Source organism: Peromyscus eremicus, chromosome 7 (genome assembly GCF_949786415.1).
Source record: "Peromyscus eremicus chromosome 7, PerEre_H2_v1, whole genome shotgun sequence".
Classification (NCBI taxonomy): Eukaryota; Metazoa; Chordata; class Mammalia; order Rodentia; family Cricetidae; genus Peromyscus; species Peromyscus eremicus.
This window is the reverse complement of record NC_081422.1, coordinates 48,089,250-48,116,746: the sequence shown is the minus strand read 5'-3', so window position 1 is coordinate 48,116,746 and position 27,497 is coordinate 48,089,250. Positions and strand designations below refer to the sequence as shown.

General features: G+C 43.3%; 1 protein-coding gene across 1 annotated transcript; it reads left to right on the top strand.

Annotated features, from left to right (window-relative positions):
* Positions 1-1,317: 1,317 nt before the first annotated feature.
* Positions 1,318-27,497, top strand: Acat1 (acetyl-CoA acetyltransferase 1). Its single transcript, XM_059267896.1, has 12 exons — positions 1,318-1,455; positions 10,919-10,966; positions 12,910-13,027; positions 13,826-13,921; positions 14,114-14,214; positions 16,600-16,743; positions 17,266-17,416; positions 19,064-19,159; positions 21,050-21,163; positions 25,582-25,646; positions 26,329-26,486; positions 27,192-27,497. The coding sequence occupies exons 1-12, from the start codon at positions 1,393-1,395 to the stop codon at positions 27,310-27,312; spliced, it is 1,275 nt and encodes a 424-aa protein (XP_059123879.1). The 5' UTR covers positions 1,318-1,392; the 3' UTR covers positions 27,313-27,497.

Below are 27,497 nucleotides of genomic sequence, written 5' to 3'. Positions count from 1 at the left end.
TGTACAAAGGGCTTGCTTCACAAGGAAGAGAATCGGAGTTTAGATCCTCAGCACCCATGTAAAAGTCAGGCATGGTGGCCCTTGATTGTATTCCCAGTTCTGTGGATGGAGTCTGGGGAGGGGTGGAGACAGGCTCATTGGCCAGTCACTCTAGTGAGCTCCAGGTGCACAGATAGACCCTGTCTTTAAAAAAAAAAAAAAGGCACAACCAGGCAGTGGTGGCACTCACCTTTAATCCCAGCACTCCGGAGGAAGAGACAAAGGGATCTCTGTGAGTTCAAGGCCAGCCTGGGCTACAAAGCAAGTTCCAGGGCAGCCAGAGCTGTTACCAGAGAGACCCTGTCTCAAAAACAAACAAAAATAATGCAGAGAGTCACAGCAGTCACCTGAGTGACTCATGAGTGCATACAACTACATACACAAAACAGGTGGGCTTGAAGTAAATTGTTCAAGTTGTATGTTGCCATACTTTTATGGAAATTAACATAAAGAAAAATTAATGTTACAAGTCAGAAAGGTTTGCTATCCCCAGCTGAAGATTCAAAGTCTAGGCTAGGCTTAGTGGCACATGATTTTAATCCTAGCACTAGGGAGGCAAAGGCAGGCCTGGCCTGGATAGTGAATTACGGGACAGCCAGAGCTACATAGTGAGACCATGTCTAAAACGAAACCCAAAGCAAAACAAACTCCTAATGTCAGCAAAGGTTTCCACAAATGTGAGAATATCATCTAACCAACATTAGTTCATGTGTGGAGGGTTTTTTGTTTGTTTTGCTTCAATTTTTTTCTGAGGTAGGTTCTCCATTTGTAGTTCTGATTATTCTGGAACTTGCTATGTGGATCAGGCTGGTCTGGAACCACTCACCAATCCACCTGTCTCCCGAGTGTTTGCCACCACAACCAGCCTGCAGGGAGTTTTTGTGGAAGTTGATTTAATCTTATTATTCAATGAAGGTTAGATAGCAACATGAATTTTATTTCTCACCCTACAGAAAAGCAGCTTCAAATTTTTCTTAATGTATGTAATTGGTTTATCTGTATTAACATTTACCAATGTCCCTTGTCTGGGTAGACACAATCACACGGTCAGGCGCAGCTAAATGAATGGAAAGTGTTAAGCATTACGGAAATGACAGGCGTCAAGAGGTCAAAAGCGGTTTAAACTGCACTAGCCAGGTGTAATGACCACGTTGGTAATTTTCTGCTGGACGACTTCAGTCCAGTGCCAGGTCCCGCCCCCTGGCTGCGGGCCAATCCCAGCCTAGCGCGGCGATCTCGGGCTGCTATTGGAGGAGAGGGCCGGGGCGGCGCCCGCCGCGAAGTCGCAGGGTCTGCGGTGGGAAGCGCAGGCCGCAGTGCATTTCTCTGCCCTTGACAGCCCTTCGCGTCACCATGGCTGCCCTGGCGGCTCTGCGCGGCGGCGTCCGCCGGCCTCTGCTTCGCGGGCTGCTGCAGGTGAGCCGTGGTCAATTCCGGGGGAGCCCGCCGCCGGCCGTCCAAGGTTCCGCCCTCCCGCAAGGCCCGGGCAGAGCCGCCTGGGGGTGGGGGTGGGGCTCGCCGGCGTCTGCGCCCACCACGCGCGCTCGGGGCAGTGTGTCCCCGTGTCTGTCTGTGCTGCTGTCACACTGGCCGGGACGGCGAGGCCTGGGCCTGGCCAGGCGCGATCCCAGGCTGCAGAGATCCGAGCCTCTTTACAGGCCCAGGACTTTCGTAGACGTTCTTCAAAGCATACTTACCGAGTTTATTGTCTTTAACTTTTTTTTTTTTAAACCGGTAGCTAATCTTTGGTTTAATTATTGGTCTTATCGGAACTACGGCACTATGTGATAATCAAATGATACTATACAGCCGTTCCTTAAAAGCTAACAAGATGGCTACTCAGACAGTACAAGAAATAAAATATATTTGGAGCGAGTGCCTATTTCCTGGCTGTTGCCTCTTTTCTGATTGTTTTGTTTGGGGAACACTATAGTGACAGACCTTTGCAAGAATTTATTTTTGCAAATGTTGCATTCCAGAAAATGCCTAACAGTCTTGGGAATGGGTGAGAAACTCCATAATGTGGTTGTGAAGCTTGACGTTTCCAATTTGGATGCAATAGGAAACTTTGAAGTCCACCTACGTTCTAAGAGTCTGCAGTTAGGTCTGGACGGCTGACGTCTCGTTTCTATAATAATCAGGGTTCATGGAACTGGGTAGTGCTGGCAATAGAAGCTGAAAGAGAGCAGTGCTATGCAAGAGATTGCGAAAGAATAATGCAGGCCGTGAAGGTGAGGGTGAAAGCTGAGGGTAAAGGAACCATAAAATTAATCTTACTTGAGTTGCTGGTGTCTGCAGTTCTAGCCCCTGCACAGGCCGAGGCAAGAGGAGGAGCTTGAGCTCAAGAGTTCCAACCCACGTGGGCAGTTTGGGGATACCCAGTCTCAAAAAGATTAAAAAAAAAAAAAAAAAAAAAATCCTGAATGACTGGGATAATAGGAAAGCCAGAAGGATAGTTTATTTTCTATTCTGGAGATGAGCAGTCCTCACCTATAAAATAAGTGTTCCCAAGAAAGACACTAGTGTCCTTTGCCTCCTAATCCTCTCTTCTGTCTTTTCTCCTTCCTCCTCTCTCTCTTTTCTCTCTGTCCACTTGGTTTTGCTGTATAGGTCAGACTGACTTGGAACTCCTCTGTTTCAGCCTCTGGGTTATCTGGGATTGAAAGAGCAGGCCATCTTGATCAGTTTCTTAGTTTCATTGGAATGGCTGGAGAAATTATAGTAAAATCAGGCTCCCTGAGATTCCGAATAATGTTGCGTAGATGAGCCAGGTACTTGAGGTGTGTCAAAACAAAAAGTGTGCAGCGCCTTCTTAGTTTACACTTAAGACTTTATAACCAAGTGCAAATTACCTTCTGCCTGAGAATAATGAGCCTGAGCCGGTGTAGTGGAGTCCATCTGTGTGTCATTCCACCCTGAAGAAGCTGAGGCAGAAGGATTGTGAATTTGGGACTATCTATCCTGGGCTGCATAGTGAGAGCCCATCTCAGAACAGTGCAACCAGAATAACATTGGATCCAGGTATAGAACAGGAGTTTGAAGGAGGGATTGCTGCATAGCATCGAATACAATGTAAGGGTCAGTGAGTCTCCTACCCTCTCAGTCCTGACTTGGGGGTCTTCTCTATTTTCTTCTCCTCTGGGTCCTAATGACTTAAGTGTCTCTTCCCAGCACTGATTCCTGTCCCATCCCCGTCCCCTCCCCCCCCCCCCCCCCAGCTGCCTGTGATCCGGGCTCCTTTTACCACCTGTGGGTTATGTAGCAGACGCTATGCGCTTCCCTCCCCTTCATAAAAGCCGGGTGTTGATTTTAAGACGGTCTCTAGAATGCATGCTCTTCCTGCCTTTGAGTATTGGAATTAACAGTCAGGTGCCACCACGTGTTTGGGATCCAAGCCAAGTTCTCCAGCCCAGTTCATGTTGTTAAACTCTGTTGTTAAACTCTAGAGATGACCTGTTGGAGGTCACTTGAATTAAATTAAGCAACCATTTATTTAACCACCGAAATCCTTTTCTAAAAAGCATTTTCAATATTCCGTGCTGTGTTGTGGAATGGAATTCGACCTTTTACCCGTTGCGTGGGCTCCTTCACCTTTGCTTTCAAATACACACAAGCCTCTCGACCGTCAACAAACCTTTATGGGACTTTATTGGATCCGGTTATATGTCTGTCTTTTTAACGCCAGTCTCGTGGAGCCCATGCTGCCCTTGAACTTCTGGTCCTTTTGCCTCCATTTCTCAAGCACTGAGATTGCAGGAATGTGCCGCCGTGTCTAGCATATTGGGCAGGCTCTTACAGTTATTTTAACATACAGAATTCACCTGTGATTTTTCTTTTTTCTGTGTCTCTGGTTATACCTATACCTACAAAGAAGCAATAAAAAAAAAAAAAAAAAAATGAGTGTCATTGTTGACAGTCTTGGCCAGAGAAGCAAATAATCACTGGTCAACAAGCGATGCAGTGCTTTGGGGAGGGCAGTGCCTCAGGCTCCTAAGGTGTCTCTTATTATTTTAGTAAGGTAGAGATTTATAATAGTCCAGATGCCAACACTAGAGACTCTAGAGGACTTGACAGGACTTTCCTTCCCTGGTTTCATGACTTCAGGTGCTGGGTCTGCCAGGGTTCACATTCCTGTCTGTGAAAGGGGACCAGCAGTACCCATGGCTGCTCCTAACTTTAAAGGTATTTTGGGTCTTCGTGTCCAGCCCTCTGTACCCCATAACAGTAGCCTCACTAGCCGCTGGCTGCCCTCCTGCCCTCCTGCCCTATTTTCTAGCCTGCTCCATTCAGCTCTTTATGCTGTGGCTGCAATGTTCGTGGGAAAGCCGTCTGTGAGTGGCTGGGGATGGCATGGCCAGAATCCCGACCTTTCCCATGTCTGTAGCTACTTCTTAGGGCCTCAGCAAGCGGTCTCCCTGTGAGCCCTGTCTTCCTCTGCCCTCCGATGCTCAATGTCTTGAGTTTAGTGTAGGCTGATTGTCTCTGACAGTGGGCTGGCGGCTCCCTGAGTCTCACGTGCTCTTTTCCTAGTTCTTCCCAAGGCTGACTCTGCGTCTCAGCTCTGCCACCATCTTGTAAGATCCTCCTGTTTTTGCTGCTTTTTTAAGGTATTACTGGGATTTTGGTTTTCAGCCTTGTTAGTAAACGTCAGACTTTGTTCGGATGCTTGCTTAGCACTTGCAGCCCTCGGGGAGTTAAGAAGTAAAGGAAATCATGTCGTGTAACTCACCATGTAGTGGGAAGTCAGTGGGGCCGTCTCAGGTGTAACTCACCATGTAGTGGGAAGACAGTGGGGCCGTCTCAGGTTAAACAGTTATGTCTTGGAGGAACAATAAGAAGTGCATAGGTCAAATACAGTAAATCTAAAGACGTTTTTAAAGTGTCTAGAGAGATAGCTCAGTGGTTAAGAGCAGTGGCAGCTTTTGTGGAGGATAAGGGTTTGGTTCCCAGCACCTACATTGTAGCTAACAACCATCTGTAACTTCTGTTCCTGGGATCTGACACCCTCTTCTGATTTCTTGGGCACCAGGCAGGCATATTGTACACATAAAAACATGCGCACGCACAAGCACACACACGCACACTTAAAAAGAGAAGAACGTGGGTAGGATACTATGGAAGCAAAATAGAAGTCCCTCCTCTGCCAGGTCTGGTTGGGTAGGGTTCCTGGGTTGGCTGTACAGCTGAGCTGTGCTTGCCTGAACTGGTTTTATTCATTTAGCACATATTTATTACATAGTGTTCAGTGTTCCTTCTTCAGTTGTTATTAATTTTCAGACAGTCTCACTATGTAGCCCGCGCTGACCTCCGTCTTGTACTTGGCCTGCAGGCTTCCCAAGTGCCGAGATCTCAGGCATGTTCTACCACACTGAATTCTGTCGTTCATTCTTCAGAAATTTGATGCTGGGAACATCATGACCCGGAACCATGATCTGGGTCTCAGGGCGATGGCATTATGTTTGGTGGAGGGGCAAGCGCTGATGTCAGTGTTCAATACATACTTCCTAGACGGAGAAGTTACTCTGAAGGAAGAAATGATGGTGTCAATATAAGAAAGAGTCAAACCATACAGGTCAACTTTGTTATGTGTTATCTAGAAACAGGGTCTGACTGTAACTTAAGCTATCCTGGAACTCGCTATAGAGCCCAGCTGGCTTTGGACTCAGGATCCCCCTGCCTCTGTTTCCCTAATGCTGGAATTACAGGTGTGTGCTCTCATCCTTGGTGGCCCAACTTAATTAAGTAATTAAAGAAGATCCTGTAGGGTTTGGCATTTGAGCTTAAACATGAAGACTAAAAACAAACCAGCTGGGCCAGAGATGGCTCGGTGGGTAAAGCGGCAGCCGTAGTTCAGATCCCTGGACTCATGTTAGATGTGGTAATTAGCACTCCTCCAGTGAGATATGGGAGACGGAGATAGAATTGCCTGAAGTTCTTGGACTAACCACATAGGCAGAAACAAGAGAGGCTCTACCTCAGTCAGGTACCTCCCAATGACTTACACATGTGTGCCATGATAAATGCGCGCACAAATGCAAACACACACACACACACACACACACACACACACACACTATGTTTAATAAAAAAGGGAAGCTGCACATGGTGTCCCACACCTTTAATCCCAGCACTCAGGAGGCAGAAACACTAAGTTCGAGTTCAGCCTGGTCTACATAGTGAGTTTCAGTCCAGCCAAGGCTACAAAGTGAGACCCTATCACAAATAAACAAAACAAAGACCCCAAGTAAAGTTAGTCTACGTGATTTCCTGTGCAATACTCAATAAAAACAGGCTGATATTTCCCAAAGAAGAAAGGAGAGTCCAGAGTTGTTGAGGTTGAAAAGATTGTAGTTAAACATTAATTTTTTTCAAATAAATATAATTTTTTAAAAGTACAGATAGTGATAGTGCCAGTGTATACAAGTCCATAAAGGTATACCATTGTTTTCTGTTACATACCTAGGGTGGTGACTAGAGCCACATACATACATGGATAAATGTCCACACTTATTACTATGTGTACATATGTTTCATAAAAATAGCTTTGCCCTGGGCAGTGGTGGCATATGCCTTTAATCCCAGTACTTGAGAGGCAGGAGCAGGTGGATCTCTGTGAGTTTGGGGCCAACCTGGTCTACAGAGCGAGTTCCAGGATAGCCAAGGCTACACAGAGGAGCCCTGTCTCAAAAAAACAAAATAAATAAATAAATAAATAAATAAAAATTAAAAAAAAATTAAAAAATAGCTTTGCATGTGCATATGGACAAGCGTTTACTAAACAGGACTGACTGCTTAAAGTTAAACATAAAGTTCTTAACCCAGGATTGATAACCGTAGCCCTGTCTGGATTTCACTGGGCTACTGTGCAAAGTCCTGAAGTGTTTGATTTTGCTGCACAGACAATGTTGATCTTGCTTGGAGTCAACAGTGGTAAACTGGCAAAGATCACAGGTAACAAGGGCAAGGAGACACTACAGGCAGTATGGGAAATGTCAAAGTCCACTGTAATGTGGGCTGCAGATGTTTTTATTTATTTAAGTTTTTCAGACTAAAGAAGCCAGACAAGAGTGCATTTACATGCATAGGGAATGATCCAGAAGGAAGAGGGAGAAATGATGTACCATAGGAAAGGATGCATGTGGCGTGAGAGCCCAGTGGACACATAGGAACCCTTCAGTGAAAATGAACCAGACACTTGCAAGAAAAGACTGAGTAAAGATGGACATGACCGACCCCACTTTACAGCAGCTAAGGGCATCATTTGGGGGTGATACTGGGCTTAGAGCCAGGGGCACACACTCTACCACTAAGTGCACTCTCCATTCAGAGAGGGAACTGATGAAGAGATATAACAACACAAATTCTTGGACATTCAAGGATAGGCAATCAGTGCAGCTGGCCTTGCTGGACCCTGAGTAGACAGTCCCTGACCGTGGACTCTGCTGCCTCTTGCAGTGTGTGCCACGTGCCTGTTTCTTGAGTGTGTTTGTGCTGTTCCTTCCATAGTCTACTTGCTTGTGGCTTTTCTCTCTGGGCTCTAACCTCTGCCCTTACATGGTGTTGGCTGACTGAGGTCTGACTGGCTTCAGCCCCTCATCATGATTCAGCTTAAGTACCGATTGTCAGCTGACCCAGGCTCTCAGGGTGCCAACCAGGGTAAGTCTAGTCCATTCTTGGTGCCGTCAGCTCTGCTCAGAGCTGGTGATGGAGTTGTCTTGTAGGGACTTAAGGTTGCCCCTTATGGAGGAAGAGTGTGGCTGGTGGTGAAGACTGGCGTGTTTACCATATCAGAACTTTTATTCAGAGCTGTACTGCAGACAGTGTGATAGTGGACAAGCAGATTACATATAAACAACACCCTGATTTATATATGTAGAGGGTGTGTTTGTGCAGGACAGCCATTGAGCAGACGCTTGGGCCTTGCCTACTTGAGCATAGATGTGTTTCCTGGTCATGGCTGAGTGCACTGTCACTTAAGGGGTTGTGTAAAGCTCAGAGTAAAAACAAACACGTACCTTCTTAACTAGCAACTATATCATGTATTGTGCTAATATCAGATTTTAACAGTAGGATGAAACATGCTTTTAAGTGGAGCGTGGGATTTGAAGACCACTGCTCAAACCAAGGACCCTTTCTCCTTTGAACCCCAGAGCTAGCTTGCTTATGGTACTATTCTTGTTTTTTTTTTTTTTTTTTTTTTTAATCAAACTCTAAGGAATATGTCCAGGTAATTTTGACACTTCTCTACAAGCTGCTGGAGTATAAAGTCCATGGTAACAGATCTCAATCTTTATAATGCCTTCCCCCCCCCCTTTTTTTTTTTTTTTTGAGACAGGGTTTCTCTGTGTAGCTTTGGAGCCTTTCCTGGAACTCACTCTGTAGCCCAGCCTGGCCTCAAACTCACAGAGATCCGCCTGGCTCTGCCTCCCGAGTGCTGGGATTAAAGGCCACCATTGCCCAGCAACAATGCCTTCTGAAGGTAAATAAGCTCAAGTGCTTTGTTGAACAAAGAAGGATCAAATAGTTGTATGCATGTTGGTCACAACAAAGACTGTGAAAACCTCTTCAAAACAGAAGATATATTGAAATTTTGTTAACATTTTAAAATCAAATCCAGACTAAGTTGTTTGTATAGCAAAGTTGATTGCATTGGCCTTTCTCCGTCAAAATCTCTCATACTTTCCTTGAGAAAAACCATTGCTGTGGAGCCAGCCACCGCTGTTCTAACAAGTATGCCACGTCAAGCTGCCATTTGTATATACTTCTGCCATTCAAACACTGTGAAAACCAGTTTGGTTACCATGGCTGTTCCTGTTTATAACTCCATTGTCAAGCTTATGTTTTATTCTGAGTTTTAAGTTGAAAGTTTTAGTTATCTGCATTCAGTTAGGACAACATGTTTGCTTAATCTGTGAAAAGCTAAATTCCTGGGTCACCTGCGAGTCTAGACTTTTGTGGTCTGTTTATTGCTCTTTGCATGAGCTATAACTGCACACTGTAACTATCAGTGGAATATATGCTGCTGCTTTTGAATGTTAGGCTTGCTGACCTCACGTCCAACTTCAGATCAGTTAGGGCTTTGAACTCTGCCCTACATTTTCAGAATGTTTCCTTTGTTAACATTTGTTTCCACAAATAGTGTGGAAAGAATTAAGCTGTCTTTCTTTCTGTTCCTTTGGGTGGAGTGCTGAGGACCGACCAACCAGAACCTCACACATGCCAAGCATTCACTCTACCACTCAGCTGTACTCCAGCCCCTCATTTACTTCTTAAGAACGATCTAGTAATATAGGCCATATGACATGAGGTATGTTTGCCTTGTGTAGATCAAGAGACCCTTGCTGGAAGGTCTTGGGGATAATAGCAAGTTTTACTTAATTTTTTTAAAATAGATTTTCCATACAGTTAGTCTTTAAAAAAAAATTGTGTGTGTGTGTGTGTATGTGTGTGTGTGTGTGTGTGTACCATGTAAGTGCTGGCGCCCATGAAAGCCCTAAGAGGATGTTGGCGCTCCTGGCACTGGAGTCAGGTAGTCGTGAACCACCCAATGTGCATGCTAGAACGCAATCTGGGTCCTCTCAAAGAGTATCCTCTTCACCACTGTCCCTGCATACTTCAGAATTAAACGATGAGAACTGTGAACCTGTAAGATTACATAATTAAGAAGTTAATGTAACTTAAATTGTATTTTACTCAGGAGGCTGAGGTAGGAGGAGTATGTGTTCAAGGCTACTCTGGGTCCTAATGAATTTGAGGTCAGCCTGGGCAGTATAGGAAGGTGCTTTTTTAAAAATGTAGCCCAACACTAGAGATATAGTTCAGCTGATAGAGTGAGTGCCTGGTATGCACAGAGCTGGGGTTAGATCCGCATCTCCAAAAACCCAGGTGTGGCTCAAGCCTGTAAGCTGAGCATTTGGGAAGTAGAGAGGCAGGAGAACAAGAAGTTCAAATATACAGTGAGTTTGAAGCCAGGCTGGTTCATGTGAGATCTTGTCTCAGAACCAAAAACAAAACCCTCAAAACAAACCCACCAAACAAAACCACTAAATTGTAGTAGGTATGTACTTTATAATTAGGAATCCTTTTTGTTGTTGTTATGTTTACTTACATAGTTTTAAGGGCTAGAAAGCTAGCCCAGTGGTTAAGAGCTCTAGCTGTTCTTGCAGAGGACTTGAGTTCAATTCCTAACACCCATACAGCAGTTTACACTATCTATATCTCCAGTCCCAGGGGATCTGATGCCTTCTGTCCTCCATTGGTGCTTCATGAGTGTGGTACACAGACATACATGAAGACAAAATGCCCATACACATAAAATAAATAACATTAAAAATAAAGTTTTAAAATGGCAATTCATCAGAAGTTAAAATGTATGTTTCCAATGAACAGCTTACAAAAAAGAAATATTTATTATAACCATTTTCCTTTTTTTTTTTTTTTTTTGAAGAGCTGAAGACCGAATCCAGGGCCTTACACGCTTGCTAGGCAAGTGCTTAACCACTGAGCTAAAATCCCCAACCCCAGGTTTTTCTCTCTCTCTCTCTTTTTTTTTTTAAATTTATTATGTATACAGTGTTCTGCCTGCATATATGTGTATCGGCCAGAAGAGGGCACCAGATCTCATTACAGATGGTTGTGAGCCACCATGTGGTTGCTGGGAATTGAACTCAGGACCTCTGGAAGAACAGCCAGTGCTCTTAACCTCTGAGCCACCTCTCCAGCCCCTCCTTATGATTTTTAAAAGTGGTGTATATAGATTGTGTAAAACTTAAAAACAAAAATGTAAAAATGAAAATCATCTTAATTCTATTATTTATTGCTAAGTATAAAATCAATGGATGAATTTTAAAATATTGTAACATAAACATTTATTTTACAGGAAGTAAGATGTCTGGAGCGAAGTTATGCATCCAAACCCACTTTGAATGTAAGTATAAATTTAAATAGCACTGTATAGTTTCAAGAACTTAAAGGACTATTGCCAGTAGAGCTACACATGTTGCTAGGCACGGTGGCTGATGCTTGCCATCTGCGCTCTCAGGAGGGTGATGCCAGAGGTGTGAGGCTTAGCAGCCCTGTCTCAAGCAAACAAACCAAACCACAGTTGCATGTATTTATATCTTGAATGTATTTGAAGATTAACAGGGTTATGCAGTGTTTAGAGAAAGCTAACAATGCACACACTAAGTTCCTGCATTATCACAAAAGTTCGTTCAGTCCATAATTCTCCATAATCCACTACAAAACAGTCCTCCTCTAAAACTGTGGAGAAAACTTCCTTTAAAACTTCCTTTAGTATGAGGGGCCTGCATTGCATTGTGGGTGGTGTAGTGCAGTGGACATGTGGGAGACTTGACAACAGAGGGACTGACTACGTGGGGTAGACCGGAAGGGCCTTCCTTCATGTTCTAGTTACTGCTTTCTGCCTTTGTTTATAGGTTCCCAAAGTGACACCAAATCTTTTCATCCTTTTAATGCATCTAATGTTTAATAGGAGATTGTAGAATCCAAATGTGAGGAAAATGTGTTTTATAGTATTGATGAGGACTTTTATCTACCTTTCCTTTTTTTCTAGTTTATATGGTTCTGGCTGTGTCCTAATTGATACTATTCCTTTTTTTTTTTTTTTTTTTTTTTTTGGTTTTTCGAGAACCGCCCGGCTAATTGATACTATTCCATGTAGCCTACACATCTGGATTGTTAGTCCAGAGTTTTGTCAGTAAAGGAGCTTTTGGGTAGTGTTGTTTGTTTTTTATTTTAAAAGCTTTATGAATGGCACTAGAGATATGGCTAAGTGGTTAAGAGCATTTGCTGCTCTTCCACAGGACCTGGATTTAGTTCCCAGTATCCGAGTTACCGGTTTTAAAACTTTGTTATTGTTGGGTATGGTGGTGTACACCTCTAACCCTAGCACTCAGGAGGCAGAGGTAGGCAACTCTGATTTCATTGGCAGTCAGGACTACATATCAAGTTCCATGCCGGCCAAAGTTACGTGTCATAAAAACAAAACAAAACAAACAGAAAGAAAACCAAAAAGCTCCCCAAAGAAACCAAACTCTATTATCTGGGGTTTGTGCGTGCGTGGTGTGTATGTATGCATGTATGTATGCATGCACGTGTATATGCACGTGTGCACTCTCGTGTGTGCATATACAGATGGAAGTAAGAGGACAACCTTGCAGACATTTTTCTTGGGATCAGACTCAGGTTGTAAGGTGAGCATTGAAAGTCCTCTACCTGCTCAGCCACCTTGACTGCCCCAGTTCTTAAGGCTTTGACTAGGTAAAACTTAAGCTTCTGGCCTTAAACCTCCCAGAGAGAACTGGGAAGGGTTTTTATGTCTGCTTTCGAATTTGCCTTCATTTCTCCTCCACCTCACTCATTCCCTCTGTTGTGTCCACCCCCTGCATCCTCCCCCCCCCCCCCCCCCCCCCCCCGCCACTGTGGATTGAACCCAGGGCTGTGTGAAGGCTAGACAAGCACTCTACCACTGAGCTATACCCTAGTCTTGCCTTTCTTTCTTTTTTTTTTTTTTTTTTTTGGTTTTTCGAGACAGGGTTTCTCTGTGTAGCTTTGTGCCTTTCCTGGAACTCACTTGGTAGCCCAGGCTGGCCTCAAACTCACAGAGATCCACCTGGCTCTGCCTCCCAAGTGCTGGGATTAAAGGCGTGCGCCACCGCCACCCGGCTCTAGTCTTGCCTTTCTGCTGTGCCTTAAATTGTGGAGTGTCATGGTGCTGTCCAGCTGCTCAAACATTATTTTAATCCTTGCTAACTAACAATTCATAAGTCATCTGAGTATGAATGTTTATTAAATGAAATGGCATTTGAGTATGCCTATGCTAATTTTTACCTTTTTCTGCCCTGCCAGGAAGTGGTTATAGTAAGCGCTATACGAACTCCCATTGGATCCTTCCTGGGCAGCCTGGCCTCTCAGCCAGCCACCAAGCTTGGTTCTATTGCAATTCAGGGAGCAATTGAAAAGGCAGGTCAGTGGTTGCTTGTTTGGAGTTGAGGGGGCAAATGATTGGGGGACACAATTGTTTTGCATTTACTGTATATATAACAGAAATTACACGGTTCCTACATATCTAAATTCCCTTGTTCTTGATAGGAATGAAACTCAAAACTGACAGGAAAAAGAAATTCCTGCCCCATGTCATGTAATTTGCTTGGTAATCTTTTTTTTTCCCCTCCTGAAACAGGGTTTCTCTGTGTAACAGTCCTAGCTGTCCTGGATCTGCCTGCCTCTGCCTCCCGAGTGCTGGGATTAAAGGTGTGTGACACCACACCCAGCTTTGCTTGGTAATCTTAATTATTAAATTGAATATTGGGGCTGGAGAGATTACTCAGTGATTAAGAGTGGCTGTTCTTCCAGAGGACTTGGGTTCAGTTTCCAGCACCCACATAGCAGCTTACAACTGTCTGCAACTTCAATTCCAGATGACCCTATGCCCTTTTCTGGCCTCCCTGGGTCCTACATGCACATGGTATACAGACATACATACAGGCAAAACACCCATATACATAATATATATATATATATAGGTAAAATCTTAAAAAGAGCTGGGTGGTGGTGGTGTACACCTTTAATCCCAGCACTTGGGAGGCAGAGCCAAGTGGATCTCTGTGAGTTCGAAGCCAACCTGGTCTACAGAGCGAGATCCAGGACAGGCTCCAAAACTACACACACAAACCCTGTCTCCAAAAACAAAAACAAAAACAAAAATCTTGAAAAGAAAGAAGTTGAGTAAATCCAGGACATTCCTTTCTGCTGTTTTTAAAAGGGATCCCAAAGGAAGAAGTGAAGGAAGTCTACATGGGCAATGTCATCCAAGGCGGTGAAGGGCAGGCCCCCACAAGGCAGGCGGCACTGGGTGCAGGTACAGTGAACACACGTTTGCTTTTATACTTCATGGTCTTGAAGTGTCAAGCTCATTTCAGCTAAGTTAGTAAATGCGTGACTCTTACAGAAAAATAAAATTTGTAGACTGAGCCACATGCTCTGTTTTAATTGTACAGCTGTATTTGAAAAATGGCTGTTTCTGTTTTTCTAAAGCATGATTTATATTTAGGTTTACCAATTTCTACTCCGTGTACCACGGTAAACAAGGTTTGTGCTTCAGGAATGAAAGCCATCATGATGGCCTCTCAAAATCTCATGTGTGGGCATCAGGTAAGAAATATCTTGTTTCATCTGTCACTTAAAATAATTCCAAATCCTAGAAAATCCCAATCGTCTAAGCACATTTATGCTGCATCCGTGAGATTCATTCTTATTTCTGTTGTATGAATATGAGTGTTTTACCAGCATGTCCGTGAATCACATGTGTGCCTGGTGTTCGGAGGCCAGAAGAGGGCACTGGATCCGCTGGAACTGGAGTTACAGACAGTTATGAGCCACTCTGAGGGTGCAGAGTGTCAAACTCTGGTCCTGTGGAGAACAACACATGCTCTTCACTGCTGGGCCCCATTTCTAGCCTCCTTCCCACTCCCTTTAAAAAGATTTATTTACTTTATTTTATGTGTTCTGCCTGCATGCATTTATGTGTGTCACATGCATGTCCGGTGTCCATGGAGGTCAGAAAAGAGTATTGAATATCCTGTTGGATGGTTCTGAACCACCATGTGGGTGCTGGGAATTGAACCTGGGTCTTTGGAAGACCAACAGATACTTCTAACCATTGGCCATCTCTCAAAGCCCCCCCCCCCCATTTGCTTTTTGCTTTTGTTTTTGTTTTTTGGCTTTTTTTTGTGGGGGGGGGGTTGAGAGAGGTTTTCTCTGTGTAGCTTTGGTCCCTGTCCTGGATCTTGCTCTGTAGACCAGGCTGGCCTGGAACTCACAGAGATCCAGAAGATGATGCTGGATCCCCTGGAGCTGGAGTTAGAGGTGGTTGTGAGCTGCCTGATGTGGGTGCTGGAAAATGAACTCCAGCCCTGAGATACTTTTCTGTTTAACTGATGCCCAATTCTAGCATTTGTGAGGCAGAAGCAGGAGGATTGCAAGTTTGAGGCCTATTGATTGAAATCTTATCTTTGTCTAAGACTCAGGAAGAGAGAGACTGCTCAGTGAGTGTGATGTGGCATTCAGAGGCTGTTCTTTGGCTGTGTCTAGACTTAAGAACTAACATTTCCTCAGTTTTCAGATGGAAGGATACTGAAGTAGCCATAGATAGAAAGTTACAGGGCTAGAGTGAGAAAAACAGAGGTCTTCATTAGAATTTCTTTATTTCTAGACATGCTAGTTTACCACTGTGTATCACAACCAAGCTAAAAGGCAGTGTGACATGTTTTCTCATTATTTCTCACATATGTAAAAAACATACTTATGGGGCTATAGAAATGGCTCAATGGTAAGAGCACTGGCTGCTCCTCTAGAGGACCTGTGTTCAGTTTCCAGCACCCAGATGGCGGCTCACGTCATTTCCAATCCAGTTCTAGGGTATCAGGCATGTATGTGGTACACATGTATGCAGGCAAAATACTCATGTAGTTGGCGGGGTTTTTTTTTTTGTTTTTTGTTTTTTGTTTTACTCTACCCGGCTCCTAAATAAATGCCTGGCCTTAGCTTGGCTTGTTTCTTGCCAGCTTTTCTAACTTAAATCATCCCGTTTCTCTTTAACTACATTTTGCCTCTGGGCTTTTTACCTTTCTTTATTCTGTATATTTTTCTTCCCTTCTTACTCTGTGGCTGGTTGTGTGGCTAGCCCTGGCATCCTCCTCTCCTCCTTTTCTCGTCCCTCCCTCTTCTTCCTCTCTGCCATCCTAGATTTCCCCTCCTATTTATTCTCTCTGCCTGGCAGCCCCACCTATTTCTCTCCTGCCTAGCTATTGGCCGTTCAGCTGTTTATTAGACCAATCAGGTGTTTTAGGTAGGCACAGTAACACAGCTTCACAGAGTTAAACAAATGCAACATAAAAGAATGCAACACATCTTTGCATCATTAAACAAATATTCCACAGCATAAGCAAATGTAACACATCTTAAGCTGATATTCCACAACAGTCATATACATAACATATAGAAAATGGAAACAAAAGACCAAACTATACTTCTGTGCTCCCTTTCAGAGAATAAGAAGAGGGTGTAGGGGCGGGAGGAGCGGGGGGAAAAAAAAAAAAAAAAGAGGGTGCATTGAGGTCTGAGCTACTGTGACAGGGACCTTATCATACAAACAGCGTGTGCACACTCTAGAAACTTCAGTTATAGAAGGCATAAAAGGAGTAAAGTTTTGTGTTTTTCCTCACATTGTCTCATTTAGCCTAGGCTGGCCTCAACCTCACGATGAACTTGAACTCCTGATCCTCCTGCCCCAGTTTTCCAAGTGCTAGGATTATAGATGGGTCCCACCATACCCAACTTCTAATTTTAATTGTAATTGTCATTGAACATTTGAAACTGTTTTCTTCTAATCAGGGTCAGGTGGTAAAGAGGGCATTCGCTGTGTGACCGTGATTAGTAAAGCCATACTGGATACGCATTTGTTGACAGCTGTATATGTAAGAGTGCAATAGATTGGCAACTCTGAACTGACCTTGGCTTTTCCTTGCTGCCGAGCAGGATGTGATGGTGGCAGGTGGGATGGAGAGCATGTCAAATGTCCCGTATGTAATGAGCAGAGGTGCAACCCCGTATGGTGGGGTCAAACTTGAAGACCTGATTGTAAAAGACGGGCTAACCGATGTCTACAATAAGATTCATATGGTGAGTGCTACTTTTAAGAAATGGGTGTGTGTGTGTCGGTACTCATGGAAGCCAGAGGGTGCCAGATCCCCAGGAGCTGGAGTTGGTGGCTCTGAAGCACCTGGCCGGAGAACCTAACTGGGGTACTCTGGAAGAGCAGCCAGGCTCTCAATTGCCGGCGTCTCTCCAGTCCCCAAATGCTGTAGGGAGTGCCATTTACTACATAACTCTTGACTTTTCATAACATGTATTTTAAATACTGAGTTTTAGGGTGGGTTCTCTAAGTGTTTTAGTCATTCATTTTATAAAAATATTTTACTATATCCATTTCTTTAGTGTGGATCACCTATTAAAAAGCTGCCCCACACTTGAGTGGGAGTGGGGTATTTCTTCCTAAAATGGCACTTCTGTTTCTTTCCTGCTACTATTTGAAGACAGGACACAAGGAAGAAGTCCCCTAGAACAGAGGAAGGGAATTTAGAGAAATGGAATTAAACTGCTAACCATTGAGTTATGCAAAGGTAATTTTTTCCAATTTCACAGGGAAACTGTGCTGAGAATACTGCAAAGAAACTGAATATTGCGCGAGGCGAACAGGATACTTATGCTATCAGCTCTTACACCAGAAGTAAAGAAGCATGGGATGCAGGGAAGTTTGCAAATGAAATTACCCCTGTCACGGTCTCAATAAAAGGTAGAGGAAACATTCCAAAATAGGAATTTTGAGTTCAGGTTTTTAGACATTTGCTTTTTCCTTGTTTAGATTTTACTTTGTTTGTTTGGGGTTTTGTTGGTTTGTTTTGTTTTTCAAGTCAGGGTTTCACTGTGTAGTTTAGGCTGTCTTGGAACTCACTCTGTACACCAGGCTGGCCTTGACCTCACAGAGGCCTGCCTACCTCTCCCTGAGTGCTGGGACTAAAGGTGTGCACCACCACTGCCCAACTAGATTTTACTTTTAATAGATTTTCTGTGTTGTAGAACTGATGTTTCCATTTTAAATGAGTGTTATCTCTGTTTATCTGAGCTGAACATATTAACAGTTCTGCATAAGTTAATAAAGGGAAGGGTCACAGGTCATCCAGGTACACAGTGCACTAAGCTTACTATTTCTATAAAGTATTTTTTCCATTTATTTCTTTGGTTTTATGCTTATGAGGCATGTGCATGCTGTGGTGTGACCTGCAGGAGACGGTTCTCTCCTTCCACCATGTGAGTTCCAGGCTTTGAAGTTAGGTCCTCAGGCTTGTGTGCTTACTGTTTTCGAGAAAATGTATTTATTAGAATTCTTTCTCATGTAAGTGACAGACAGCACATTAGTTGATGTATCTTAAATTTATTTTTAAGAAGATTTTATTCTTACTATTTTGTGTGTGGATGATATGTACACAAGTACAAGTGCCTGATGAGGCCTGAGGTGTTGGATGTCCCACGATGGGGATACAGGAGGTTGTGAGTTGCCTGATGTAGATGTTGAGAATCAAACTTGAATTCTCTGGAAGACTAGTGTATGCTCTTAACCACTGAGCTGTCTATCCAGCCATGCTTACATTTATTTATTATAAGTGTGCATATGTGTGTGCACATGTGTGCTCTATGGCCTGCATGTGGAAGTCAGAGGACAATTTTGTAGAATCAGTGTGTTTTTTCTACCTTTACATGGATTCTGGGGATTAAACTCAGATTGTCAAGCTTGTGTGGTGAGCATTTCTGTCTGCTGAGCCATCTCACTGACCCTAAAAAGTATTTTTTCAAAGGAATTTATATTAGAAGCTGACTAGGGTTACCTCCCAGAAATGAAGGATGAATGGCATCCGCCTCTAGAGCCATGTGCGTTGTGTTTAGAGTCAAAGAAAGAGACCTTCTCCCCAGCTTCACTGGGGTAAATCCATGGTACAGACTCATTAGTTGGTTTGAATCTCTTCCCTGCATGTTCACTGTGCCTGGGAGGTGAACACTGGATCATGCTGCACTGGTTGGGCGTCTACCCTTGGAGTACACACACTGTATGATCACAGTGAGGTCTGTGATCACGACTGGCTGTGGAGCCACACACCTTTAATCACGGCACTTACATTTGGGAGGCAGAGGCAGGAGGATATATGTGCATTTGAGGCTAGCCTGGTCTACATACTGAGCTCCAAGACCGCCAGGACTACATAGAGAGACCACATCCCAAAAGGAAAAAAAAAGGGTTGGGAAACAATGGGAGTTGTTGGCGTAGGCTTCACATTCTAGATGAACACTAACACTTGTTTGGGGTGGCCTAAAGCCTGTCCAGGTACCACGTGTCTCAGTTTCTTTGTTGTCTTGACTGGGTGAGTACTTAGTCTCTCAATTTCAGGTAAGCCAGATGTGGTGGTGAAGGAAGACGAAGAGTACAAGCGTGTTGATTTTAGTAAAGTCCCAAAACTGAAGGCTGTGTTCCAGAAAGAGAATGGTAAGTGGTAAGAAGTCAGACAGAAGGAAGAAACTGGGTTAATGTGCAATGTTTATTCTTGGATTTACCTAATGCTTTTTTAAGATTTGATGTATGGTTTGGCCTGCATGTATGTCTGTGCACCACTTCATACCTGGTGTCCATGGGGGTTAGAAGATGATTTCTAAACCCCTGGGACTGGAGTTACAGTTGGGAGCGGCCATCTGGGTGCAGGGAACCAAACCTGGGTCCTCCGGAAGAGCAGCCAGGGCTCCTAACTGCCGAACCATCTCTCTTTAGCCTAACAATTGAAACAAAGTAATTGTAGAAAACATCTAGATGTTACTTACCATTTTTAGAATACTGTATTGGTATAAAATTAGCCAAATAATATAAATTCAAGGTAAATTGTTTAACAGTTCATACCTTCAATATATAAGTCCTAGTGGGGGGAGCTATCTAACATGACTGGAGAACTGATTTTCACAGGCAGGCATCTCCATAATTTGTGCATTGAAAGTACACATTTACATGTTAATACATTCCTTGAGTCTTCTGCAGATGGCTGTGTTCACTGGTGTTTAGGGTCTTACTTAGCGTATGTTAATCCTGAATGTTGGGACAAATGGAGTCTGTGTTCTAAATATCCTTTTGGGAGGGTGTCCTGGGAATCAAATACAGGAACTCACATGTTAGGCAAGTATTCTACTGAGTCACATGCTTAGCCCTGAATTTCTAAATGGTTTGGAGCTCTCAACTTTGAGAACATAGGAGCTCTTCAGGGTCGGCTCTGTGCAGCTGTGATTCTCTGCTCTTAGTTTCCCACTTTCCTGACAGCATTGCTCCCTTCTAAATATAGAAATGATCAGTCATCTTTTTGTCAGCATCATAAAAATTTCATTTTATAAGAGTACATGTTGCTAGGCGGTAGTGGCATATACCTTTAATCCTAACACTCAGGATGTACAGGCAGGCCTATCTTTTGAGTTTGAAGCTAGCCTGGTCTTCAGAGTGAGTTCTAGGACAGGGATACACAGAGAAACTCTGTCTTGTAAAACAAAAACAAACAAACAAAACAAAAACAAAGAGACAGAGAGAGTGAGAGAGGCATGAAAAAAATCCTGAAAAACAAAAGTATATGTTAAACTGGACATGGTAATGCATCACATTTATTCCAGCTCTTGGGAGGCAGAGGCAGGGGGATTTCTGTGAATTCCAGGTCAGCCAAGGTTGCATAATGATACATTGTCTCCAAAAATAAAAGGCAAGGAGATCTGAGTTCGAGGCTAGCCTGGTTGACAGAGCAGAGCAAGTTCCAGGACAGCCAGGGCTACACACAGAGAAACCCTGCCTTGAAAAACCATAAATAGATAGATAGATAGATAGATAGATAGATAGATAGATAGATAGATAGATAGATAGATAGACAGATAGACAGATAGAATAAACTAATACAGGGTTTCCATTTCAATATTAAACTAGCTCCATTGGCAATTTCTATACACAAAAATCTGATTTAAAGTATATAGCTGAGTGCTTTTAGTATTCACTGACATTCAACTTCAAGTGGAGAATACCTGATTCTGACATGGATTTGGAAACTGCATAGTGTGCTATAGTTTGGCTGTGCAGAGATGCTGAGAAGAAACATGAGTTGGCCACATGCCAGTGCCACCACATGCTTGAGCTACCTCCGAAGAACTCGGCTAAACTCCCACCAGGCACAGTGAGTGACAGACATCCACTGTGGAGCTAGCTCTGTGCATGTTTCCCCAGGGCAGAAATTATTGCCAGGCCTATCTATAATTTGTCTATATATGTAACAACCAGACAGTGCTCTGTGGGTATTTGTGAGAGAGAAGAGGATGGACTCAGTGAGAAGAATGTGACTTCATGTTTTACTGACTGCAGGCACAGTAACAGCTGCCAACGCCAGCACACTGAACGACGGAGCAGCTGCTGTGGTTCTCATGACTGCAGATGCAGCCCAGAGGCTCAATGTGAAGCCACTAGCACGAATTGCAGGTAGATGTTCTCACCTTGTTTTTCCTCTTTTCTTTTTCTGGTATTGGGAATCCAGGGCTTTTTACACATTGTCTTAGTCAGGGTTACTACTGCTATGATGAAACACCATGACCAAAGCAACCTGGGGAGGAAAGGATGTATTCAGCTTATGCTCCCACATTATAGTTCATTATCAAAGGAGGTCGGGACAGGAACTCAAGCAGGAACCTGGAGGCTGGAGCTGATGCAGAGGCCATGGAGAACTGCTCTGGCTTACTTCTCATGGCTTTCTTAGTTATGCAAGACTACTGGGGTCCAGCCTCTAATAGTCTTTTTCCCAGAGTTCCAGAAGAGATGCTACTAGTGGCGGGAATTAATCTGAGGAAATGAATCTAAGTACACCAAGCTCTTTATTCTTTATAAAGTGCACACATACACTTTGTTCTTCTGCGTCAAAAATCTATCTCCACAGCTTCAATTCTGTTCTCATACTTAGCTCCTTTCTTGCATGATATCTCTCTACATTTTTCTGCTGTACTCTCTAAGTTCTGTCATAATTCTCCCATCTCGTTCCTCCCCATCTCATTCCTCTAATCCTCTCTTCTAGTCCTCAAGTCTCTCAGGTGTTTCACTTATATACCCATACAAAGCAGCAATTCTCTGGCCAAGGGAAGGTCACTCAGACTTGAATTCTTACAGGGCCATAAAGGCAGATAAGAGTTTTTCTCAGGCAGTGACTGCCAGGCTTTCTTTTACAACCCAAAAGGGGAGTGGTTAAAGGAGGTGGGGTCAACTAAGAGCTAAAATCGGTTAATATATCAGAAAAAGGGAATTTATGTGCTCAAACTACATTCTTAGAAATGGTTAGGTAAAATGTTAGGAGTCTACAATGTTAGTATAAATCATGAGTAAAATAAAACTGTCTACTTTTTTGGGGGGTTTTAACTGTCTCAGGTTTAGAGTTTTAACTTGGCTGTGCCATTTTCTGGCAGGGTAGGGGTAGCTAGGCAGCCTGTGTCACAGCTTGATGTACCTGGTATGTAAAAAGCCCTTCTGTTCTAAGAAGGGTTAAAGCTTAATTTGCACAAGAAACAAAGCTATGTACCTAACATCTGCCTGGCCTAGGTGGTGTCTCCGTATGGATATTTACCTTAATTCAGGAGACTAGTTGGTGGTCTGGAATGCTTATTCTGTCTGCCTTTTGTCTTTGCATGTTTGAGAGGTACTTCAGATAAAATGCTTTTGTCTGGAGCTGGCCCTGGCCTTGGATGCTAGCTAGCTAAAGGAGATATCTGATTCTAATGCTAAAAAAGAGAAACAAAGCCTGGAAGAAGGAAGCCTTGCCTGTGTGACTGTTATCCAAATACCTTAATTGTATAGGGAAATACTATGCCCAAAGAATGATCGATCAATCCACACTGTTAATTCTTAGGAAAAAGAATCAATTGGGGAAGCTATAATAGCACACATGAAATTTATTGCAGGAGACAGCTGATATATTTAAAAGCCAAATAACACCAATACTCCTTGAGTCTTGGCTTTATCCTCTGGAAAAATCCTTGACTCTTCCAGGTAGTAGCTTTGCCATAGTCATCTGAATTACCACTACATATTTCTGCGGCTTATAGCACTTAGTCTGCCCTATTACAGAACCAGGACCAATAGTCCAGGGATGGCACTACCCACAATGGCCTGGGCCCTCCCCCATCAATAACTAATTAAGAAAATGCCCTACAGGCCTGCCTATAGCCTGATCTTATTGAGGCATTTTTCTCCCTTCACAGGCTTTAGCTTGTGTCAAGTTGACATAAAATTAGTCAGTACACACATGCTAATCAAGTATTCTGTCACTGAGCTATATCCCTAGCCCTCCTTTTGGGACAGGGTCTCACTTAATTATGCAGGCAGGCTTGAGCTCATTCTATAGCCCAAGCTGGTTTTGATCTTGTTATCTGCCTGCCACAGTACCCTTGGCTAGGATTATAGGCTTGTGCCACAATGCCTGTTTTTATTTATTTTTTTGACCGTTTATTATTGACCGTTTTTATTTATTTTTTTTAATTAAAAAACATTATGACGGGCAGTGGTGGCGCACGCCTTTAATCCCAGCACTCGGGAGGCAGAGGCAGGTGGATCTTTGTGAGTTCGAGGCCAGCCTGGTCTACAGAGTGAGTTCTAGGAAAGGCGCAAAGCTACACAGAGAAACCCTGTCTCAAAAAAAAACAAAAAAAAACAAAAACAAAAACAAAAAAACAAAAAAAAAAAAAAAAAACATTATGAGCTGGGTGCACACGCCTTTAATCCCAGTACTTGGGGGGCAGAGGCAGGTGGATCTCAGTGAGTTCAAGGCCAGCCTGGTCTACAGCATGAGTTCCAGAATAGCCAGGACTGTTATACAGAGAAACTGTCTTGAAAAACCAAAAAAAGTGTGTGAATGTGTGTTTTTGCCTCTGGAGGCCTGGGGTGCTTTCTTTGATTGCATTCCAACTTTAGTTTTAAAAATAGGGTCTCTCCTTGGTAACACATAGTAATGGAGTTAGCTGTTTCTATTTTGATTGAGGTAGAAGTTCCTTTAATATTTTTGCTAAAACCTGCTTTATATAATGATTTAAGGGGCTGGCAAAATACATTAGTGGGTTAAAGGTGCCAAGCCTAATGACCTGAGTTGAATCCCTGGAACCCACATGGTAGAAGGAAGAGAACTCATTCCCACTAATTGTTCTCTGACCTCCACAGGAGCCATGCCACACATGTGCCCACTCATACAAAATAGCTCCCCCTGCCCGCTGCCTTAATTTTTTTTTTTTTTTTTTTTTGGTTTTTTGAGACAGGGTTTCTCTGTGTAGTTTGGGTGCCTGTCCTGTCCTCCCAAGTGGTGAGATTAAAGGCGCGCACCACCACTGCCCACCCCACCCCCCAATTTTTTAAAGGGTATTATTTAAAAACAAAAAACATGCCCGGCATGGTGGCGCACGCCTTTAATCCCAGCACTCAGGAGGCAGAGGCAGGTGGATCTCTGTGAGTTTGAGGCCAGCCTGGTCTACAAAGGAACTTGCTTAGTAGGCCAGGATGCTAATGCTGTTATACAGAGAAACATTGTCACGAGAAAACCAAAACAAAAAAACCTCCTGTTATCCATCCTATGTGAGTAGGGAAAAGGAAAAGGCATGTTTTACCCATGATGCAGGTTGCAGGTAAAACAAATATGGAAGTGGGAGTCAAGAGGGACAACATCAGTCACTGTCTGTGTGATGTGCATCTGTGTGATGGGCAGCAGAGGTCAGAGAGAAGCAACATCAGTCACTGTCTGTCTGTGTGATGGGCAGCGGAGGTCAGAGGACAGCTTTGTGGAGTTGGTTCTCTCCTTCCGCCTCTCCGGGTTGGAGGGATTGAACTCAGGTCTACAGACCTGTACAGTGAGTGCTTTACTGAGTGAGCCGTCATGTCCGCACTCATCTTCACCTTTCAGATCTGCTGAGCCCTCTCTGTACAGACCTGAAACAGAATTTGCTTTATAACACATTCAGCTTTTTATTAGCTCATCTTGGGTGTATTTGTGGTAGTTGGGATTGAACTAACAGCCTCATGAACTCTACCCGAGTTATACAACCAAACTCGATTATTTTTTTTTTTATTTTAAACATTTATGTATAGGTATGTGTCAGCATGTGGGAATGGGCACTGTTGCCCACCAGATGCCCATGGAGGCTATGGGGTTAGAGGCAGTTGTGAGATGTCTGATATGGGTGCTGAGAACCGAACTCTGTTCCTCTGGTAGGACAGCATACGTTTGCAACTGCTCCTAGACCAGTGGTTCTCAATCTGTGGGTCACAACCCCGAGGGCCAAACACCCCTTTCTCAGGGGTCACATATCAGACATCCTGCATATCAAAAATTTACATTACGATTTATAACTAGCAAAATTATGAAGTAGCAATGAAAATAATTTTATGGTTGGGGTCACCACAACATGTGGCTGTATTTAAAGGGTCAAAGCATTTAGAAGAGTTGAGAACCACTGTCCTAGACAGTGCTGTAGTCTCTGACCTCTGCCTGGGCAAATCAGTGTCTTAGAGACTAGTGCAGTTTTATTAAGAATAGAATCTTACAAAAGGAACACAAATACATAGCTGGGTGTGGTAGTACACACCTTTAATCTCAACCCTCAGAAGATTAGGGCAGGCATGTCTTGAGGATGAGTCTACCCTGATCTACAGAGTGAGTTACAGCTCGGGCAGGGCCACATAGTGAGACCCTGCCGTTAAAAATAAAAAATAGCAAATATAGTCACATATGGCATAGAGATTAGGCAATGTGCATTTATTTGTTAGCTTTGCTTTTGAGTCATATATATATATATATACACACACATATATAATATATAGATATGGATGAGTCTCTGGGTGTAATACGAGTTTAACGTTGTTTCTTTTTGCAGCATTTGCTGATGCTGCTGTAGACCCTATTGATTTTCCAGTTGCACCTGCATATGCTGTACCCAAGGTAAGAAAAGCTGAGGGGCCTATACCCATTTTGCTAACTTGTGCTTTGCTTATTGTATCAAGATTGCAGTACCCACATTGTTGTTGATTGTGCTTTCAAAGGCAGACTTACCAAGCCTGTGGGAAGACATTAAGGTCACAGACAAAGAAAGATTCTCAGGACGCTTATGGGTTCAGAGATCTCAGATGTGTACAGCAAATATATGCTTGCAAGGGATGTCCTCACCTTGACCTTTTGTGTGACAAGGTCTTGCTATGTTGTCTAAGCTGGTCTTGAACTTGAGATCCTCCACCTCAGACTCCTGTGTCTTAGAATTGGAGGTGTGTACAATCTTATCCAGCTAGAGTTGACATCTGAGAATAGAACACAGATAAAGAAGGGAGTGTGCCTGAGATAATCTCACAGCTTTTCTAAAGAAACTGAGGGGACATGTGGGAACAGACAAGACTCTGCAAGAATATAGAACTAAGTAACATATAGCCAGCAAGGATCTTAAGGACGTATAGCAACAAAATTCTGATTATAATACAGAGAGAAAAGCAAAATCTGAAAACAAATCCTTCCAAAAAGAAAAAAAAAAAAGCCCTTCCTATTTAAGTAACTACATCAAGGGGAAATATAAACCAAAACTGTAAATTTTCTAGAAAATATCTGGATAACCATCTCTGAAATTTATCTTTAGGTTCTTAAATATGCAGGATTGAAAAAGGAAGACATTGCCATGTGGGAAGTAAATGAAGCATTCAGTGTGGTTGTACTGGCCAACATTAAAATGCTGGAGATTGATCCCCAAAAAGTGAATATCCATGGGGGAGCTGTTTCTCTGGGCCATCCAATCGGGTGAGTACCATACACATAATCCCCCTAAGCTAATAGCTGCTTCCCTCTCTCTCTCAGCTGCTTCCCCATGGCTCCTGCTGCTCTTTGATTAGCAGTTTTCCTTCCCATCCATCTTTAAGATGAACATATTTCTGATAGATAACATCCAGCAGGGACACAGACCTAGCACATCTGCAGCTTGAAACCTAACTGTCAGAGTCAGGGTTTCTTCTGCTGCAACGAGACACCACAACCAAAGTAAGCTGGGGAGGAAAGGGTTGGAAGTGAGGACAGGAACTCAAACAGGGGAGGAACCTGGAGGCAGGAGCTGGTACAGAGGCCAAGGAGGAGTGCTGTTTACTGGCTTGCTCAGCCTGCCTTCTTCTCGAACCAGGACTACCACAATGGGCTGGGCCTTCCCCATCAATCTCTAAGCAAGTAGCCTAGTCATATCTACAGCCTGATCTTATGGAGGTCTCGATTGAGGCTCCGTCCTCTCAGACAGCTCTAGCGTAAGTCAAGTTGACATAACAGTGCTGAACAGTAAAGAAACTAACTCCCAGGCTTTTTTTTCTAAGAGCTGTAACCTCTTCCTGAAACTCATTTCCTAAACTTAGAAGTAGTTAACTCAGCCACAAGTTCTGGCTAATAAGGTTTTCAAGAAGTTTTCTCATTAGTCCTAAATTCTGTCCTTCATTAAAGAACCAAATGCTTTCTTGATCCTAGGATGTCTGGAGCCCGGATTGTTGTTCACTTGGCTCATGCCTTGAAGCAAGGAGAATTTGGTCTGGCCAGTATCTGCAATGGAGGAGGAGGTGCTTCCGCTGTGCTGATTGAGAAGCTGTAGACAGCCTGTTTTAGGAGACAGTTCATGTGATCAGAAATCCTGCTGACGTGAATGTGACTCCCTTGGGCCAGCTTATGTTCAACATAAGCTACTTTGTTTTTTATTATTTTTTATTAAAATTTAAAAAAATAATAATAATCATATCCAAAACCTTTTGAAAGTACAAATAAAAATTTTTCCTTTAA

Excerpts from the sequence above, each read along its gene's own strand:
- Acat1 (XM_059267896.1), top strand. The coding sequence starts at position 1,393 with ATGGCTGCCCTGGCGGCTCTGCGCGGCGGCGTCCGCCGGCCTCTGCTT. Across the intron at positions 1,456-10,918 it reads TGCTTCGCGGGCTGCTGCAG|GAAGTAAGATGTCTGGAGCG; the intron begins GTGAGCCGTGGT and ends TTTATTTTACAG. Across the intron at positions 17,417-19,063 it reads TGTCACGGTCTCAATAAAAG|GTAAGCCAGATGTGGTGGTG; the intron begins GTAGAGGAAACA and ends TCTCAATTTCAG.